The sequence below is a fragment of the Drosophila albomicans genome, chromosome 3 (assembly GCF_009650485.2).
Source record: "Drosophila albomicans strain 15112-1751.03 chromosome 3, ASM965048v2, whole genome shotgun sequence".
NCBI classification, from domain to species: domain Eukaryota; kingdom Metazoa; phylum Arthropoda; class Insecta; order Diptera; family Drosophilidae; genus Drosophila; species Drosophila albomicans.
In genome coordinates this window covers 21,385,269-21,401,858 of record NC_047629.2, presented here as the reverse complement: position 1 = coordinate 21,401,858, position 16,590 = coordinate 21,385,269, and the positions used below count along the sequence as shown (strand labels likewise).

At 42.6% G+C, this 16,590-nt stretch overlaps 12 protein-coding genes across 12 annotated transcripts; 1 reads left to right on the top strand and 11 right to left on the bottom strand.

Annotated features, from left to right (window-relative positions):
* Window positions 1-380: 380 nt before the first annotated feature.
* LOC117568462 (uncharacterized) lies at window positions 381-1,311 on the top strand. Its single transcript, XM_034249139.2, has 2 exons — window positions 381-777; window positions 835-1,311. Exons 1-2 carry the CDS (start codon window positions 519-521, stop codon window positions 1,230-1,232), a joined length of 657 nt encoding a protein of 218 aa, XP_034105030.1. The 5' UTR covers window positions 381-518; the 3' UTR covers window positions 1,233-1,311.
* Window positions 1,312-1,446: 135 nt separating this feature from the next.
* Window positions 1,447-2,501, bottom strand: LOC117569264 (uncharacterized). Its single transcript, XM_034250364.2, has 2 exons — window positions 2,280-2,501; window positions 1,447-2,221 (listed from the first exon to the last, which is right to left on the bottom strand). Exons 1-2 carry the CDS (start codon window positions 2,456-2,458, stop codon window positions 1,906-1,908), a joined length of 495 nt encoding a protein of 164 aa, XP_034106255.1. The 5' UTR covers window positions 2,459-2,501; the 3' UTR covers window positions 1,447-1,905.
* Window positions 2,502-2,576: 75 nt separating this feature from the next.
* LOC117569817 (uncharacterized) lies at window positions 2,577-2,903 on the bottom strand. The gene has a single exon (XM_034251138.2). The coding sequence runs from the start codon at window positions 2,837-2,839 to the stop codon at window positions 2,648-2,650; it is 192 nt and encodes a 63-aa protein (XP_034107029.1). The 5' UTR covers window positions 2,840-2,903; the 3' UTR covers window positions 2,577-2,647.
* Window positions 2,904-2,955: 52 nt separating this feature from the next.
* Window positions 2,956-3,543, bottom strand: LOC117570415 (uncharacterized). Its single transcript, XM_034252041.2, has 2 exons — window positions 3,256-3,543; window positions 2,956-3,196 (listed from the first exon to the last, which is right to left on the bottom strand). Exons 1-2 carry the CDS (start codon window positions 3,498-3,500, stop codon window positions 3,064-3,066), a joined length of 378 nt encoding a protein of 125 aa, XP_034107932.1. The 5' UTR covers window positions 3,501-3,543; the 3' UTR covers window positions 2,956-3,063.
* Window positions 3,544-3,596: 53 nt separating this feature from the next.
* LOC117570414 (uncharacterized) lies at window positions 3,597-4,425 on the bottom strand. Its single transcript, XM_034252040.2, has 2 exons — window positions 3,909-4,425; window positions 3,597-3,844 (listed from the first exon to the last, which is right to left on the bottom strand). The coding sequence occupies exons 1-2, from the start codon at window positions 4,229-4,231 to the stop codon at window positions 3,718-3,720; spliced, it is 450 nt and encodes a 149-aa protein (XP_034107931.1). The 5' UTR covers window positions 4,232-4,425; the 3' UTR covers window positions 3,597-3,717.
* Window positions 4,426-4,526: 101 nt separating this feature from the next.
* On the bottom strand, window positions 4,527-7,423 carry LOC117570413 (probable cytochrome P450 6d2). Its single transcript, XM_034252039.2, has 4 exons — window positions 6,122-7,423; window positions 5,618-6,063; window positions 5,310-5,558; window positions 4,527-4,757 (listed from the first exon to the last, which is right to left on the bottom strand). Exons 1-4 carry the CDS (start codon window positions 6,805-6,807, stop codon window positions 4,594-4,596), a joined length of 1,545 nt encoding a protein of 514 aa, XP_034107930.1. The 5' UTR covers window positions 6,808-7,423; the 3' UTR covers window positions 4,527-4,593.
* Window positions 7,424-7,515: 92 nt separating this feature from the next.
* LOC117569512 (uncharacterized) lies at window positions 7,516-8,106 on the bottom strand. Its single transcript, XM_034250699.2, has 2 exons — window positions 7,816-8,106; window positions 7,516-7,756 (listed from the first exon to the last, which is right to left on the bottom strand). The coding sequence occupies exons 1-2, from the start codon at window positions 8,058-8,060 to the stop codon at window positions 7,624-7,626; spliced, it is 378 nt and encodes a 125-aa protein (XP_034106590.1). The 5' UTR covers window positions 8,061-8,106; the 3' UTR covers window positions 7,516-7,623.
* Window positions 8,107-8,169: 63 nt separating this feature from the next.
* On the bottom strand, window positions 8,170-8,985 carry LOC117570746 (uncharacterized). The gene is made up of 2 exons (XM_034252567.2): window positions 8,469-8,985; window positions 8,170-8,404 (listed from the first exon to the last, which is right to left on the bottom strand). The coding sequence occupies exons 1-2, from the start codon at window positions 8,789-8,791 to the stop codon at window positions 8,278-8,280; spliced, it is 450 nt and encodes a 149-aa protein (XP_034108458.1). The 5' UTR covers window positions 8,792-8,985; the 3' UTR covers window positions 8,170-8,277.
* A 101-nt stretch (window positions 8,986-9,086) lies between these two features.
* On the bottom strand, window positions 9,087-11,675 carry LOC117570745 (probable cytochrome P450 6d2). Its single transcript, XM_034252566.2, is given in 5 exon segments — window positions 9,087-9,317; window positions 9,870-9,974; window positions 9,977-10,117; window positions 10,177-10,622; window positions 10,681-11,675. Coding segments are annotated over 5 exon segments (1,542 nt in total). The 5' UTR covers window positions 11,367-11,675; the 3' UTR covers window positions 9,087-9,153.
* A 1,688-nt stretch (window positions 11,676-13,363) lies between these two features.
* Window positions 13,364-14,056, bottom strand: LOC117571961 (uncharacterized). The gene is made up of 2 exons (XM_034254461.2): window positions 13,753-14,056; window positions 13,364-13,688 (listed from the first exon to the last, which is right to left on the bottom strand). Exons 1-2 carry the CDS (start codon window positions 13,953-13,955, stop codon window positions 13,469-13,471), a joined length of 423 nt encoding a protein of 140 aa, XP_034110352.1. The 5' UTR covers window positions 13,956-14,056; the 3' UTR covers window positions 13,364-13,468.
* Window positions 14,057-14,158: 102 nt separating this feature from the next.
* LOC117571965 (uncharacterized) lies at window positions 14,159-14,702 on the bottom strand. Its single transcript, XM_034254465.2, has 2 exons — window positions 14,442-14,702; window positions 14,159-14,376 (listed from the first exon to the last, which is right to left on the bottom strand). Exons 1-2 carry the CDS (start codon window positions 14,666-14,668, stop codon window positions 14,256-14,258), a joined length of 348 nt encoding a protein of 115 aa, XP_034110356.1. The 5' UTR covers window positions 14,669-14,702; the 3' UTR covers window positions 14,159-14,255.
* Window positions 14,703-14,857: 155 nt separating this feature from the next.
* Window positions 14,858-15,697, bottom strand: LOC117571956 (uncharacterized). Its single transcript, XM_034254454.2, has 2 exons — window positions 15,156-15,697; window positions 14,858-15,088 (listed from the first exon to the last, which is right to left on the bottom strand). Exons 1-2 carry the CDS (start codon window positions 15,566-15,568, stop codon window positions 14,977-14,979), a joined length of 525 nt encoding a protein of 174 aa, XP_034110345.1. The 5' UTR covers window positions 15,569-15,697; the 3' UTR covers window positions 14,858-14,976.
* Window positions 15,698-16,590: the final 893 nt, after the last annotated feature.

The following is a 16,590-nucleotide window of genomic DNA, read 5'->3' as shown; positions in this document are numbered from 1 at the left end:
TATTATTTAAATAATAGATTTTTTAGTAGAACATATATCATATGCGTGAAAACACGTTCCTTATAATAATAATACCTGAACTAAGCTTGATAACAATATATAGAACATTTATTGCCAATGAATATTTATATGTGCATCTAATATTTCATATCTTATCTGAATTACTTCATTTTATTAGTTATTTTTATTATCATTGACATTATTAAATTATTCCAAATTGTTTAAATATCTGTAAATTCGTCTAAAGCCTAGTTAATCAATACGTTAAGTTATTTAGAATGTAGTCGCATTTGATAATGCGAAATTTGTCAAAAATACTTAAAGTTTTCAATTTAGAATTACTTCTATAACATGTAGATTGCTGAGTATTTGCTGTCTACACATTTGATTATATAAAAACACAAATTTATCTTTCTTTTATACACCAGCAACTGTAATCATACAAATCTTTCTTAAATTGTGCGTTTATTTTAAGAAATACTTTATCAGACATTCTATTCAATAATCAATCGCTGACCATGTCCACAAAAGCTGGCGATGTGCAGTATCTGCGCTGTCTCAAGTGCCTGAAAACCATCAAGTGCTCGCGCTATGACACCGGCTGCTTGGTGCGTCATGTGCAGACACATCATCCGGAGATCATAGAGAATGCCAACGATAAGGTGCAGAATCTGCACAAGCTAGCTGCTGAGCACGGCATCAGCGAGGAGCGTTTGTCGCAGATTAGCAAGATGACGGGCATGTCGGAGGCAGAAATGGCAGACGAGGCAGAACGCTGTAGGTATTAAGCTCAATAACTTAATAAGTAGACTATTAAGCTGAATTTCTTGCTAGATCTGGCCAAGCACAAGCCGCCAAGTGGCAGCCAGCCATCCCAAAAGAGCGGCAGTCAAACATGGCAGGAGCCGAAAATCACCGACTCCAAGGACATCAATAGACGGCAATATTATCGTAGCTCCATTGAGCGTTGGCTGCCCACCGATGGCTGCATCTATTGTCCCAGCTGCGGCTGCAATCGTCGTCCGCTGTTAAGGAGCAGCTCTGAGTTTTATTCGAGCACTGGCTGCCCTGCCTCATGTGTGGCCAACTGTTGGCCTTTTTGCTTTCTGCCCTGTCTGACCTCGCCGGACAATCGCGAGTATTTGCACTGCTCGAACTGCAAGAGCTTTCTGGGCATCTATGATCGCGAGCACAATTGTATTCGTCCCAATCGCGAATTTGTACCGCATTAACTAAATATTTTCAACAGTGGACTCCATTCGAAGAAGTAACATAAGCATATAAATATATTTTAACTGCAAGCTAACTAAACTTTTCTCAGAGTGGATTCCACTCGTATATAACATATAACATTAATATTTGGAAAGTTTTCGCATAAAGCCTTTCAAACTTTGTGCCAATTGCAAATTTTTTAAAAAGAACATATTTCTAACGGTGCATTTCATATGAATTAATATCAAGTATTTAAACTGCGACTGCAATACTGCAGTATTGCAAAAAATGGTAAAAGTTATTTAAGAAATATTTTTTAATGCCAAAAACGGCTGCTGCAGTCGAGTCTTAGAAGCTTCGGCTGATAATCTGATATATTTTTTACTCTATGATGTATTTTTAAAGAATATTGATATACTTTGGTAAATTTTTGTTTTTTCTCGTTATAGTAATTTGGTATATTTTAAGACAGTGCGGTATGCACTGTTTTGCTTCTATTAAAAATGGTTATCGGGTATCTTACAGCGAGGATACTCGACTTTCTTGTTTAAATTCAGAATATTTCTCATAGTGCATTCCACTCGAATAAATAACAAGCATAGTATAAATATATTTGAACTGCGACCCGAAGAAAGCTTTTGCACAAAGCTTAGCCAACTTAACTTTAGCGAAGACAACAACCCTGACTAGCTCTCATTGCTGTTTGGCCGCCACTGTTAACACCACAGTTTGATTCTGTTGTTGTTGTTGCTGCTCCCTCTGCTCACGTTCTCGCTCCCGCTTCTCACGCTGCTCGGCGCGCTGGGCCAACACACGTTCCCTTGACTTTTGCGCACGCACAGCGCAATCCTTGGGCTTCGTCTTCAACCGCATGTCATCCACAGCCGCCTGCTTGCGTGCTGAGTTCGAGAGACAACGTTCATAGCAGTCAATGGGAACATAGCGTCCAATGTAGCAGCCACAGTGGCCACAATAGTGATTAATGTCCGCACGCCCTCGCCAGCTTTTGCTGCAATACATCCGAGTATTAGCTGGCCAAGTGCTCAAGAAGTTGTCACTCATCTTACCACAGTTTTGTGACGCTAAGAAGTCGCTGCAGACAGGTGGCCGCCTCCAATTGGACCACGCTCCACTCGAAGTGTTCGCAGGCCGGACAGTTGACCATGGTAGACTCCGTTTGCAGATAGCCCACCTGCGGCTTGCTGGTGATGCTAATCGCAATCACTTGCGGCTCATCGATGGCCATGTTGTGCACACTCCGCCAGACGACGCGTAACTGAATCCAGCAACGCCCCAGCACGGAAAACATTCAGAGATTGAGAGAACGTAACACGCTCTCACTCTCTCGATCAATTAAAAACACACACACAGTTGGTAGTCATCAGTAGCAGCTCTTTATTGTTTGACACTTTGGTTTGTTTTTGGCAGCAAATACTCAGAGTTGGGGGCGTCTATAGACACCCAGATACTCGCCACAGGAGCCGCAATGATGCCGCTTGGTGCAACAGCGCAGCCAGTTGCGTTGGATGCGCGTCTTGGCCAGCGTCTTGCAGTAGGGGCAGGTGATCTCACGTGCATTGGGGCCGACTGCAAAGTACAGCGGAGCGGGCGACGTTTCCTCAGACATGTTGCAAGAGACAATTGGAAGAAGCGTTGTCTGCTGTCGCAGGCGTGCGAATTGATACTGACAGCAAGCTCGCGACTGGAGAGTGAGAACGATGCCCAAAATTAAAAAAGAGAGCATTGTTTGTTGTATAAATATTGTTTATTTTCAGCATGCGAAAAGTATTTAAAAAATGTGAGGGAGAACAAGAGAACAACAGAGAGTCAGAGAGTGAGAGTTCGCGTTTTTTACTTAATTTTGAGTGGGGCGCGTCGCTTCATGGCGCGTCCAAAGTAGCAGCCGCAGTTGCCGCAGTAATGACTGCGATCCGTTTGCTTGCAGGGCACATAATAGTTGAAGCAGCAACAGCAGCAGAAGGAGCTGAGAAAGAGGATAATAATTAGAGATATTCTGATAATCATTTAATAACTGCAACTCACACAAAGAGGCAACCAACAATGCGATTAATCTCAGTCGCCCACCATTTGAGATCATTCTGCACCACGCTGCGCTCCTTGATGCCACACGCAGGACACTTCAGCACCACCGACTCACGAGGCAGATTGAGAAAGGTGCCAGCCAGCGGTGTGGCAAAGTTCTCGTAAATGTCGCGCTCCTTTTTCGCCTCCAGCGACGCTTGATGCTGCTGCTGTTGCTGCTCCTCAGTCGTCGTCGTGGTCGTCATCGTTGCTGCTGCGGCCAAACTGAAAGCGAAATGTGGCCAAAGCAATAGAGCAACCTGTTTTGCACACAACAAGAGAGCAAAGTCAAAAGAGAGCGAGCGAGCGAATGATTGAGAGAGCGTACAGTCGTGTTGATTTGTAGCGCGTCTTTAATTGAGTTAGATGCGTAATAGAATTAAAAACAAAAGAATGTCTGGCATTTATAGCACATTAATTGACCTAATCGGACTTGCTCTGGATGCCCACTTTGCCGCCACAGCGGCTGCAATAGACGCCCTTGGTGGTCCACTCGCGATTGCAGCCGCACCAGGTGCAGATGCAGCAGATCCAGAATACGGGAAAGATGCTGGAAGAAATGAATAAAGGCAAAGATTATATAGAAAGTCAGCAAACGATATTCCTTAACCCACCAGGATAGCAAGCTCAGACAGCAGCTGGCATCCTTGCAACCTGCGGCACGCATCACAGCCGCCTCGCTTCTCTCGTGGCACAACGGACAGAGCAGCTTGTAGGTGGACGGACCCGGCGTATAGTAGCGCAAACGAGGCGGAGACTTGGGAGCTGCCTCCACTTGGGTTAGCAGTGTAACCTTCTCATGGGGCTCATGTTCATCGATGTAGGGCACAAGTGTGGCATGATGATCCTCGACCACAATATTGGCAATAATATTGCGAGCACGCTCCTCCGCTGTTTGGGCGGGCAGCAGTTTGATCTGCAGTGTCTGCGTTTCCATTGTAACTGGCGGGCAGCCAGCAAAACAGACAGAGTGAACAGTGTGTGAGAGAGTTGCGTGAGTTTACTGAGCGAGAGCGGAGCGCGGCAACAGGGCGTATGTGTATTGTGTGAGCACTCTATGATGTCATCGGGGCATTGCGACTACAGCTGGAGCTGCCCAAGCAGAACCAGAAACAGCAGCAGAGCAACAAACAAATTACCTTGTTTTGTTTATTTTTTCAACAAATGTGAAACATTTCCGAACAGCATTGATTTCATAATGGGCCCCAAGCACTTGTGCTGTCAGAAAAGGCTTTTAGTTTGAGGCATTTGCGCTTTATTAATAAACATTTAGATACAATATTTGTGTTTGCATTTTGATTAGAGTCGCTTCTTCAGGCGCAGAGGCAAACCGCCATCCGGCATTAGCACAGGAGCTGGATCAAAGCGAAACTCGACTTCTTTCCGAGGCGCTTCAACCAAATCGAAGTTGGCCAGTATCTTGGCCACAGCCACCTTGGAGTTGACCTTGCCCATACGTTGAGCTGGAAGTTATAAGAATATTTAAGTAAGAGTATTAGAAGTAGAGTTCTTAACTCAAATTTAAATAGAAAATATTTTCGTAACACTGTAATTACTACCAATTCTTGAAAATAATTTCAAATTAAATTGGCAACAGCTCAATTACGTCAGCTATTTTTCTCAAATTTAGAAGGAAAATGTATACATTAAATAAATACATTAAAAATACAATTCATTTCATTTTGTGAAATGCTGTAAATATTTTAAGTTATGCTGCAAGTAATTCGAAATAATCATAAAATGTTTAAAAATAATATTGCAATAATATGTTATGAAAACATTCGTATTTTTAAAATAATGCAATATCTGCAAGTAAAACGAATTATTTCATTATAATATTACTGTGAAAATAAAGAGGCTATCTTTTAAAGGCCTCTCCATCCCAATTTTAACTGACAGCTTCCATGAAATCTTCCAATAAATCATTTCCAATTCAATTGTAGATGACTTAAAATATCGCAACAGCTGTGCAAATCATTCAATATATTATATGGCATTATATATTCTATTCTTACCAATGCAGTGTCTAGGTCCCTCGCCAAATGGCATATAAGCCGACTGATCGTAGTTCATGATGTCGGCATCGAAGCGATGTGGATCGTAGTCCATGGGATTGGGGAAGTAGTTGGCATTACGATGAATACCAAGCAGCGAGATGAGGATGGGAGTGCCCTTCTTGATGGTATAATCGCCATCCGGTACTTTGAAATCCTGTGTGCACTCGCGATTCAGGAAGGGCAATGCAGGATACTTTCTCATAGTTTCTAAGGAGAGGGAGAATATAAGTTAGAAAAGTTGTTTGTAGTTTAACGACTAAACTTACCATTAATGCACAGATCCAAGAACTTAAGATCCTGCACTGCCTCGTAGGTGAACTTGTTGCCACGTTTGAGCTGATGACGCTCCATGACCGCATCCAATTCATCGCGAGCCTCCTTCAGCAGTTTCGGGGACATGGACAACTCGTAGAGTGTGAATGCTGCTGTCGCTGCGGTGGTCTCCGAGCCGGCAATGTAAAAGACGAACGCCTGAGCGGTAAGCTTCTCAATGGACATGGCTTTGAGGTCACTCTTTGCCGTCTCAATGTTCCACACTTCATCGTCATCATCGCCAATCTTGCCCGTGTTGCGCAGACGAATAAGCAGCTGCAGCAGATCCCTACGGACAACATTATTCTTCTCACGGAACTCAATGGTGCGCCGCATAATGTCACGCAGCTTGGTCAGCATCTCGTTCTCGTAGCCCATGCGATTCATGAGCCTGGCCAGTCTGTAGGGGAAAACAAGCAATAAGCAATAAGCTGGAGAGAAATGTGCGATCTACTTACGGTGGAAAAATAAAGACACACATGTTGTGGATCTTCATTAGCACGGAATCATTTTTGACCAACATATCGCTGCAAGCACGAAACTCATTATTGGGATTAGAGAAGCTATCCACGTCCAGGCCAAAGATAACCGAACCAATGATATCAATGGCATATGTGGTGAGCTTTTCTTTCATTTCGATTTCATCATTGGGCGACCGCTCAATGACACCCAGCAGATGCTGCACCAGTTTCTCACCCACATCGTCGATGGTGTCGAACATGCCCTTGATCTTGCCCGATGAGAACGAAGGCGCCAATTTGGTGCGCAGATTGCGCCATGAAGCGCCTTGCAGATTAAACAAATTGGACGACAGTGGAGCGTGTTTCTCATCCACATAGACGCCACGATCGTGGAAGCTACCAAAATCGCTGGTCATCACTTGCCGCGCCAGGTGAGCATCTCGCACCAGCAACGTGGGTTTGTTCATCATATAGATGCCCACGATCTTTGCACTGTGTCGCAGATAGACATCGTACACAGCCAGACCGAAAGCTCGTTGACTTTTCACCACCGATTCGAGTACGCCGTAGGGAAACTTGGCCTTCTCCTCGACCACGCCCTCACTTTGCCAGTATGTGTAACGCCTACGCACATATTGCACGATCAGCACCAGCGAAATGGTTAAAAGTAGAACCCAAAACATTTTGTGAGATTATCAGAACTTGAATTTGTAACGCGAACAGCGTTTAACTTGTTGTGTCTCTTATAAAATGCATTCGCAAACTGAACAAACAGACGTCTGTCCAGCGGCTTAAATACCGTAAAAGAATCTATTGCAACGCCTAGTCCACTTCATAACCGTTTCAGATAACAACTGCGTTTGACCGACGAACACTCTGTGTGTGCGAAAAACCGGAGGTACCAGATTCGATTTGTTTACTGCTATCAGTAAAAATCGAGCGAGCAATCACCTTTAAAAGCCCAATTACGTCACAACCGCTCGCCACGGTAAACGACAGTGCACGAAATTCATATGTTTACGGCTCTTCAAGTGGATAGCTTTTGCCAGTAGTTGAAAGCTTTTTATTGTACACCCGGTAGTTTCATGACTGCTCGTAAAAGCTTTCATGTGATCTTCATTTAGGTAGGTTCAAAGTTTCCACACGAAGAAAAAACGTGCTACAATCAAGATTCAAACTTGAATCAAGATTGTATGATGTCAAAATGTAACCAACAAGGTTTATTCTTAAAATCAAGATTATAATGTTTTTTGAAGAATGGAAAAGTTCAAAATTTAATCAAGAAGACAATTGGAAGAAGCGTTGTCTGCTGTCGCAGGCGTGCGAATTGATACTGACAGCAAGCTCGCGACTGGAGAGTGAGAACGATGCCCAAAATTAAAATAAGAGCATTGTTTGTTGTATAAATATTGTTTATTTTCAGCATGCGAAAAGTATTTAAAAAATGTGAGGGAGAACAAGAGAACAACAGAGAGTCAGAGAGTGAGAGTTCGCGTTTTTTACTTAATTTTGAGTGGGGCGCGTCGCTTCATGGCGCGTCCAAAGTAGCAGCCGCAGTTGCCGCAGTAATGACTGCGATCCGTTTGCTTGCAGGGCACATAATAGTTGAAGCAGCAACAGCAGCAGAAGGAGCTGAGAAAGAGGATAATAATTAGAGATATTCTGATAATCATTTAATAACTGCAACTCACACAAAGAGGCAACCAACAATGCGATTAATCTCAGTCGCCCACCATTTGAGATCATTCTGCACCACGCTGCGCTCCTTGATGCCACACGCAGGACACTTCAGCACCACCGACTCACGAGGCAGATTGAGAAAGGTGCCAGCCAGCGGTGTGGCAAAGTTCTCGTAAATGTCGCGCTCCTTTTTCGCCTCCAGCGACGCTTGATGCTGCTGCTGTTGCTGCTCCTCAGTCGTCGTCGTGGTCGTCATCGTTGCTGCTGCGGCCAAACTGAAAGCGAAATGTGGCCAAAGCAATAGAGCAACCTGTTTTGCACACAACAAGAGAGCAAAGTCAAAAGAGAGCGAGCGAGCGAATGATTGAGAGAGCGTACAGTCGTGTTGATTTGTAGCGCGTCTTTAATTGAGTTAGATGCGTAATAGAATTAAAAACAAAAGAATGTCTGGCATTTATAGCACATTAATTGACCTAATCGGACTTGCTCTGGATGCCCACTTTGCCGCCACAGCGGCTGCAATAGACGCCCTTGGTGGTCCACTCGCGATTGCAGCCGCACCAGGTGCAGATGCAGCAGATCCAGAATACGGGAAAGATGCTGGAAGAAATGAATAAAGGCAAAGATTATATAGAAAGTCAGCAAACGATATTCCTTAACCCACCAGGATAGCAAGCTCAGACAGCAGCTGGCATCCTTGCAACCTGCGGCACGCATCACAGCCGCCTCGCTTCTCTCGTGGCACAACGGACAGAGCAGCTTGTAGGTGGACGGACCCGGCGTATAGTAGCGCAAACGAGGCGGAGACTTGGGAGCTGCCTCCACTTGGGTTAGCAGTGTAACCTTCTCATGGGGCTCATGTTCATCGATGTAGGGCACAAGTGTGGCATGATGATCCTCGACCACAATATTGGCAATAATATTGCGAGCACGCTCCTCCGCTGTTTGGGCGGGCAGCAGTTTGATCTGCAGTGTCTGCGTTTCCATTGTAACTGGCGGGCAGCCAGCAAAACAGACAGAGTGAACAGTGTGTGAGAGAGTTGCGTGAGTTTACTGAGCGAGAGCGGAGCGCGGCAACAGGGCGTATGTGTATTGTGTGAGCACTCTATGATGTCATCGGGGCATTGCGACTACAGCTGGAGCTGCCCAAGCAGAACCAGAAACAGCAGCAGAGCAACAAACAAATTACCTTGTTTTGTTTATTTTTTCAACAAATGTGAAACATTTCCGAACAGCATTGATTTCATAATGGGCCCCAAGCACTTGTGCTGTCAGAAAAGGCTTTTAGTTTGAGGCATTTGCGCTTTATTAATAAACATTTAGATACAATATTTGTGTTTGCATTTTGATTAGAGTCGCTTCTTCAGGCGCAGAGGCAAACCGCCATCCGGCATTAGCACAGGAGCTGGATCAAAGCGAAACTCGACTTCTTTCCGAGGCGCTTCAACCAAATCGAAGTTGGCCAGTATCTTGGCCACAGCCACCTTGGAGTTGACCTTGCCCATACGTTGAGCTGGAAGTTATAAGAATATTTAAGTAAGAGTATTAGAAGTAGAGTTCTTAACTCAAATTTAAATAGAAAATATTTTCGTAACACTGTAATTACTACCAATTCTTGAAAATAATTTCAAATTAAATTGGCAACAGCTCAATTACGTCAGCTATTTTTCTCAAATTTAGAAGGAAAATGTATACATTAAATAAATACATTAAAAATACAATTCATTTCATTTTGTGAAATGCTGTAAATATTTTAAGTTATGCTGCAAGTAATTCGAAATAATCATAAAATGTTTAAAAATAATATTGCAATAATATGTTATGAAAACATTCGTATTTTTAAAATAATGCAATATCTGCAAGTAAAACGAATTATTTCATTATAATATTACTGTGAAAATAAAGAGGCTATCTTTTAAAGGCCTCTCCATCCCAATTTTAACTGACAGCTTCCATGAAATCTTCCAATAAATCATTTCCAATTCAATTGTAGATGACTTAAAATATCGCAACAGCTGTGCAAATCATTCAATATATTATATGGCATTATATATTCTATTCTTACCAATGCAGTGTCTAGGTCCCTCGCCAAATGGCATATAAGCCGACTGATCGTAGTTCATGATGTCGGCATCGAAGCGATGTGGATCGTAGTCCATGGGATTGGGAAGTAGTTGGCATTACGATGAATACCAAGCAGCGAGATGAGGATGGGAGTGCCCTTCTTGATGGTATAATCGCCATCCGGTACTTTGAAATCCTGTGTGCACTCGCGATTCAGGAAGGGCAATGCAGGATACTTTCTCATAGTTTCTAAGGAGAGGGAGAATATAAGTTAGAAAAGTTGTTTGTAGTTTAACGACTAAACTTACCATTAATGCACAGATCCAAGAACTTAAGATCCTGCACTGCCTCGTAGGTGAACTTGTTGCCACGTTTGAGCTGATGACGCTCCATGACCGCATCCAATTCATCGCGAGCCTCCTTCAGCAGTTTCGGGGACATGGACAACTCGTAGAGTGTGAATGCTGCTGTCGCTGCGGTGGTCTCCGAGCCGGCAATGTAAAAGACGAACGCCTGAGCGGTAAGCTTCTCAATGGACATGGCTTTGAGGTCACTCTTTGCCGTCTCAATGTTCCACACTTCATCGTCATCATCGCCAATCTTGCCCGTGTTGCGCAGACGAATAAGCAGCTGCAGCAGATCCCTACGGACAACATTATTCTTCTCACGGAACTCAATGGTGCGCCGCATAATGTCACGCAGCTTGGTCAGCATCTCGTTCTCGTAGCCCATGCGATTCATGAGCCTGGCCAGTCTGTAGGGGAAAACAAGCAATAAGCAATAAGCTGGAGAGAAATGTGCGATCTACTTACGGTGGAAAAATAAAGACACACATGTTGTGGATCTTCATTAGCACGGAATCATTTTTGACCAACATATCGCTGCAAGCACGAAACTCATTATTGGGATTAGAGAAGCTATCCACGTCCAGGCCAAAGATAACCGAACCAATGATATCAATGGCATATGTGGTGAGCTTTTCTTTCATTTCGATTTCATCATTGGGCGACCGCTCAATGACACCCAGCAGATGCTGCACCAGTTTCTCACCCACATCGTCGATGGTGTCGAACATGCCCTTGATCTTGCCCGATGAGAACGAAGGCGCCAATTTGGTGCGCAGATTGCGCCATGAAGCGCCTTGCAGATTAAACAAATTGGACGACAGTGGAGCGTGTTTCTCATCCACATAGACGCCACGATCGTGGAAGCTACCAAAATCGCTGGTCATCACTTGCCGCGCCAGGTGAGCATCTCGCACCAGCAACGTGGGTTTGTTCATCATATAGATGCCCACGATCTTTGCACTGTGTCGCAGATAGACATCGTACACAGCCAGACCGAAAGCTCGTTGACTTTTCACCACCGATTCGAGTACGCCGTAGGGAAACTTGGCCTTCTCCTCGACCACGCCCTCACTTTGCCAGTATGTGTAACGCCTACGCACATATTGCACGATCAGCACCAGCGAAATGGTTAAAAGTAGAACCCAAAACATTTTGTGAGATTATCAGAACTTGAATTTGTAACGCGAACAGCGTTTAACTTGTTGTGTCTCTTATAAAATGCATTCGCAAACTGAACAAACAGACGTCTGTCCAGCGGCTTAAATACCGTAAAAGAATCTATTGCAACGCCTAGTCCACTTCATAACCGTTTCAGATAACAACTGCGTTTGACCGACGAACACTCTGTGTGTGCGAAAAACCGGAGGTACCCGATTCGATTTGTTTACTGCTATCAGTAAAAATCGAGCGAGCAATCACCTTTAAAAGCCCAATTACGTCACAACCGCTCGCCACGGTAAACGACAGCGCACGAAATTCATATGTTTACGGGTCTTCAAGTGGATAGCTTTTGCCAGTAGTTGAAAGCTTTTTATTGTACGCCCGGTAGTTTCATGACTGCTCGTAAAAGCTTTCATGTGATCTTCAGCTAGGTAGGTTCAAAGTTTCCACACGAAGAAAAAACGTGCTACAATCAAGATTCAAATCTTGAATCAAGATTGTATGATGTCAAAATTTAACCAACAAGGTTTATTCTTAAACTAAGATGGAAATTCCAAAAAAAAAAATCAAGATTATAATCTTGTTTGAAGAATGAAAAAGAAAACAAAATCTTAAATCAAGATCAAAAGATCTTCAATTTAGATAAATTAATATAAAATTAAAAAAAAAATAAATCGAAAAGTTCTGTAATAAGGATTTGCAATCTTCCTTTCAATCTAGAATAAAACATTCTTGAAATAAGTTTTTAATCTTATAATAAGATGTTTTTAGTCTTAAGATGCAAATTTAGCATTAAAATTGATAATTGTTTTAAGACTTTTTCTTACATATTGAAATACATTAATCTTTTTAAGATTCAAAAAATCTTAAATCAAGATTTGCAATCTTCTTTTCAAGCTATATATTTTTCTCTCTCTGTATGTAAATGCAGCACTGCAATTTACAGCAGTAAATGTTTAATAGACCTTAAGTATTTCATGCTATCTAAAGTGATTTTGAATGTAGATGCTGCGAAAATGAAAGCGTTCGTTTAGTTCCAGAACTAGGGCAAAATCTGATCACCGTCGAACCTCAAAATTTCATTCTTGAATAATGTAAACATCTTTGGCAAATGCTTTCATGGATGGTTCCCTTATCACTCGTATAATAATGCCCCGAAACTGCTTCTAAATATTAATGATTACCTATTGATCTGAGAATATTTTAAATCTTCCACCTAATTTGTTTAAAGTAATTACAATGGTCGACAAGTTTTAATAGCATTAATAGAAGGAATATACATACATAAAAGTACAAATTAGATTATTATTCATTAAAACACTACTACTACTCCACTACTATTTAAAGGGATTAACAAAAATATAATTTTATTTATTTAAAAAAAATCTATAAGGTATTCTTTTATACAACATTTTTTTAAATGTGTTTTCATCAAAAATAAGTATAGCTGTTCAATAAATTATAGCAACATTTTTAAAAAAATTTCCGGTGAACAAAAAACATTCCAATTTAACTTTTATCACTTAAAGAATATCTAAATTATAAAAAAAATATTCATTATCATCTAGAAAATAAGTTAGAAATAAGAATTAGCGCAATTTTTAATTTCGCAATTTTTGAACATCAAATTGTGATGAAATTGCATTCAGCAGCACAAGCTTTGACTATATTATCGGACCAAGACTATGTTATCTTTAATCAATTGTTAAACTACCAAATTTCTAGCACAAAACAAAAATCGTAAGTAGATGATTTCCTTCTTTTTGAAAATGTCGTTGCTACATTTTAAAAGCATTGCATCGAGAGATCACTTTAAGGGTCAGGCAATTAATTACTTTTAACTGAATTAAAAAAAATGTTTCATATTGAAATGCTGCGATATGTTTTAGGAGCAGCTCTCGCAAATAGCAAACGAGCTCTCAAACTAATTAAACTGTGCAACGAGTGTTGCACGCTGACACAAAGCGTTTCATTCAAATAAGTGATATAAGCGATTCAGTCATCTGTTTGTGTTTTTGTTTTTTTATTTAAAGTGTTGTCGCTTAATTATGTTTAAATTTAGAACACTGCGTGTTGACTTGTGGAATTGGAACTAGCTCTGTTCAATGGCTGAACGCTGTCTACCAAGCTTCTTCGTCGTCTTCTCCACCTTACGGAATTTCTGCCAACGTCCATTGTCCTCCACCTCCGAGCGCTGCATGCGGAAGAGAGCGCGTTTATACCAGCTCAACGAAATGTGGCGTCCAATGAAGCAGCCGCAGTTGCTGCAATAGTGATTGATGTCGTGTCTTCCCCGCCAGTGAATGGGATTGCTAAAAACGAATGATACTATATTAGATAGTTGGCGGGAATAAGATTTGGAATGCTTTAACCCACCAGCAGAGCAGCCAATTTATGGTGCATGTGATCTTCTGTAGACAAGTGACAGCCTCGAGCTCCACTTTGCTGGTTTGTAGCTGCTGGCAAGCGGGGCAGACAAACTCGAGTGGAAGCGTGGGCAAATGACCCACCTTTGGCACCTCAGAGATGACGCCATCGTAGTCACAGGCGCTGCCGTCCAGGCTCTCAGTGCTGGCCATTTGATGACAACGACAGACGCAGCGCAACTAAACAAAGAGATGTGCCAAATTCCCAAGTCAAGTATGCGAAACGAGCAGCGAGAGAATGGAGAACGAAGAATGAAGATCGAAGAGAGAGCGAGTGATCAAGAGAGAGGGAGAGAGGATTTCAAATACTTTTGGGGCGTCGATAGATATTTGAGTGCTTATAAAAACGAATTATGAAAACTGGCAACAGCTGCGAATTGCGTTTTATTTATAGCGTCATTTGCGAATCGAATTGCCAAAATAAAGAATTGTGGAACATGGAACTACAAACTACTAGATGGGACGCCAGTGGAAGCCCAGATGTCCGCCACAGCTGCTGCAGAAGATGCGCTTGCTCTTCAGACGACTCTGCAGACAGGAGTAGACGCAGCTCAGCGCAAAGATGGGGAAGCAGCTGCCCAAAGAGAAGATTGATTACTGTACTATGGAGTATTAAGTAGTAGATGCTTCTCCACTTACCAGGACAGCACGGACATGAGGCAGGTGAGCTGTCCAAAGATGCCACTCATTTGTACAGTCTCAGTGTTCGCCTGCTGCATGCACAGTGGACACTTCACCCGATAACTGCTGGGACCCACGCTGTAGAAGCGTAGCTGCGGCTTCAGTGGCGTCTCTGGCTCCTCGGGCTCAAGCTCGAGCACGGCTGTGGCAGCCGAGCTGTTGTCTAGCTCCACTTCGTTCAACATGTTCGATTGCGACTGAGCAGCGTCAGCGTCAGCCGGCGCAGCATTTGGCAAAACCACTTTCAAAAGAGAGCGGGAGAGTGCGACAAAGTGAGCGATCAAGAGAGTGTCAGAGAGAGGGAGAGCGAGTGCGCATCTTTAACAAAAATAACAAAACCACAACAAACTTTTTTTTGGCATGCACACGCAACGCAAGGTCAATAGATACTTAAAAAACTAACAGAAACAAAAACAAAAACAAAAAACAAGAAATACAATTAAATATACAGTATACTACTTAAAATAAATCATAAAAAAAGTGGCTGAATGGCTCATTGACGCTTCCAGGCGCCCAGCAAGTAGCCGCACTTGCCACAAATGACCTTGCAGTCATCTTTGGAGCGTCGCAAGCAGCAAGGATATATGGGGAGCAGAGCAAAGCAGCTGTAAAGGAAATGTATGTTAGAAAATTGTTGAAAAGATAATTTACAACAATGTGTTTACTACTTACCACAATTGAAGCAGCCGCTCGAGCCGCACGCCTTGTTCGTGCAACCGCTCGTGGCACTCGGGGCAATACATTTGGCGCAGGCAACTGATGTTAGTGGCGGATGGCGGCGGTGGCGAGACTTTCTCGGCTAACTGACCCGTTGAATTCGATTTCTTGCAGAAATAGTAATCCGTCTCGTTATCGGTATCCCCATATCCGTACGGATAACCGCGATGCAGCGGCAGATTGGCTCCTGTGCGAGCCTGAAGCAGCTCATCAAGCGCCTGCGCTGATTGCTGCTTGGCCTGGCCAAGGCCAAGGCCACCGTTTAAATTGATCTCCACCAGATCGGAGTGGCTGTCATCGCTGTCCGATGATGGCAGCGACGATGGCGGTGGCGGTGGCTGGATGCTGAACCTTAGTTGCCGGCTCATGTTGTACAACTGTGCGTGCTGCGGGCTGGGGCAACTCTTTTTCTTATTTAATTTTATTTAGTCTTAATTTGGGTTATTGTACAATTGAAAGCAAAACATTATCCAAATGTTTGTCAAGTGCCTGGCTCACTTTGTGTGTATTTTGAAAACCAGTTGTCGTTAGTTTATTTGTTGTTGTATTGTTACTTTTGCGGTCTGTTATCCGTATACATATTTGCTTAACATTGTTTTCATGGCTCCACCGCTGTACAGTCGTTGATCTCAACTCTCCAAACCGCTGTAAAACTATCCACATCACTGCTGTAGGCAACGCTGTTAAAAGCCACTTCACTGTTAGCGCCGCAAGCTAGTCACTGTTAAACTACACTACACTGTTAGGGCCACAAGCTGTTCGCTGTTAAACGCCCACTACTAATGCTGTTAACTCCTCACTGCGCAAGCTGTTAACTCCTCCGCAAGCTCTCCATCAATTGCGGCACTAATATAGCTAGACAACTGGACTACTGGGTAAATCAGTTTAAGCAACAATTATCAGGGAGCTTTCAGCGAAGTGTCAGCAGTTAAACCTTATATGCATTGTACAAGTAACTACGTGATAATTATACTCTGCTCGAAATGCATAATAAAGAGTTTTATACACTTTTGCTAATTGCGTATTTTTTTTTTTACAGTTATTGCAGAAAATTTGAATACATACACATTTTATTGATAAAGATATGTTTCTAATTGTTAACACATGAACATTTCATTAAATATGCTATTCTCAGAATTTCATTATAATACCAGAGCACAAACACAGCAGTTTGGCGATAATCTTTTATTGGTAGGGCTGAACACCGAGGGTAGCGGAAGTGCTGCCAGAGAGGCAGCTGTCAAATGTTTGCTTATACTTGTATAAATACGTATCTATTTGAGTACTACTGAAATAGTAGCTTATCATTGTATCTGGTATATTCCAACATGTTTCTCGACGAAGCAACTAGACAAACCCTGGCATAGTCATACGATGTGCTCGTAATACA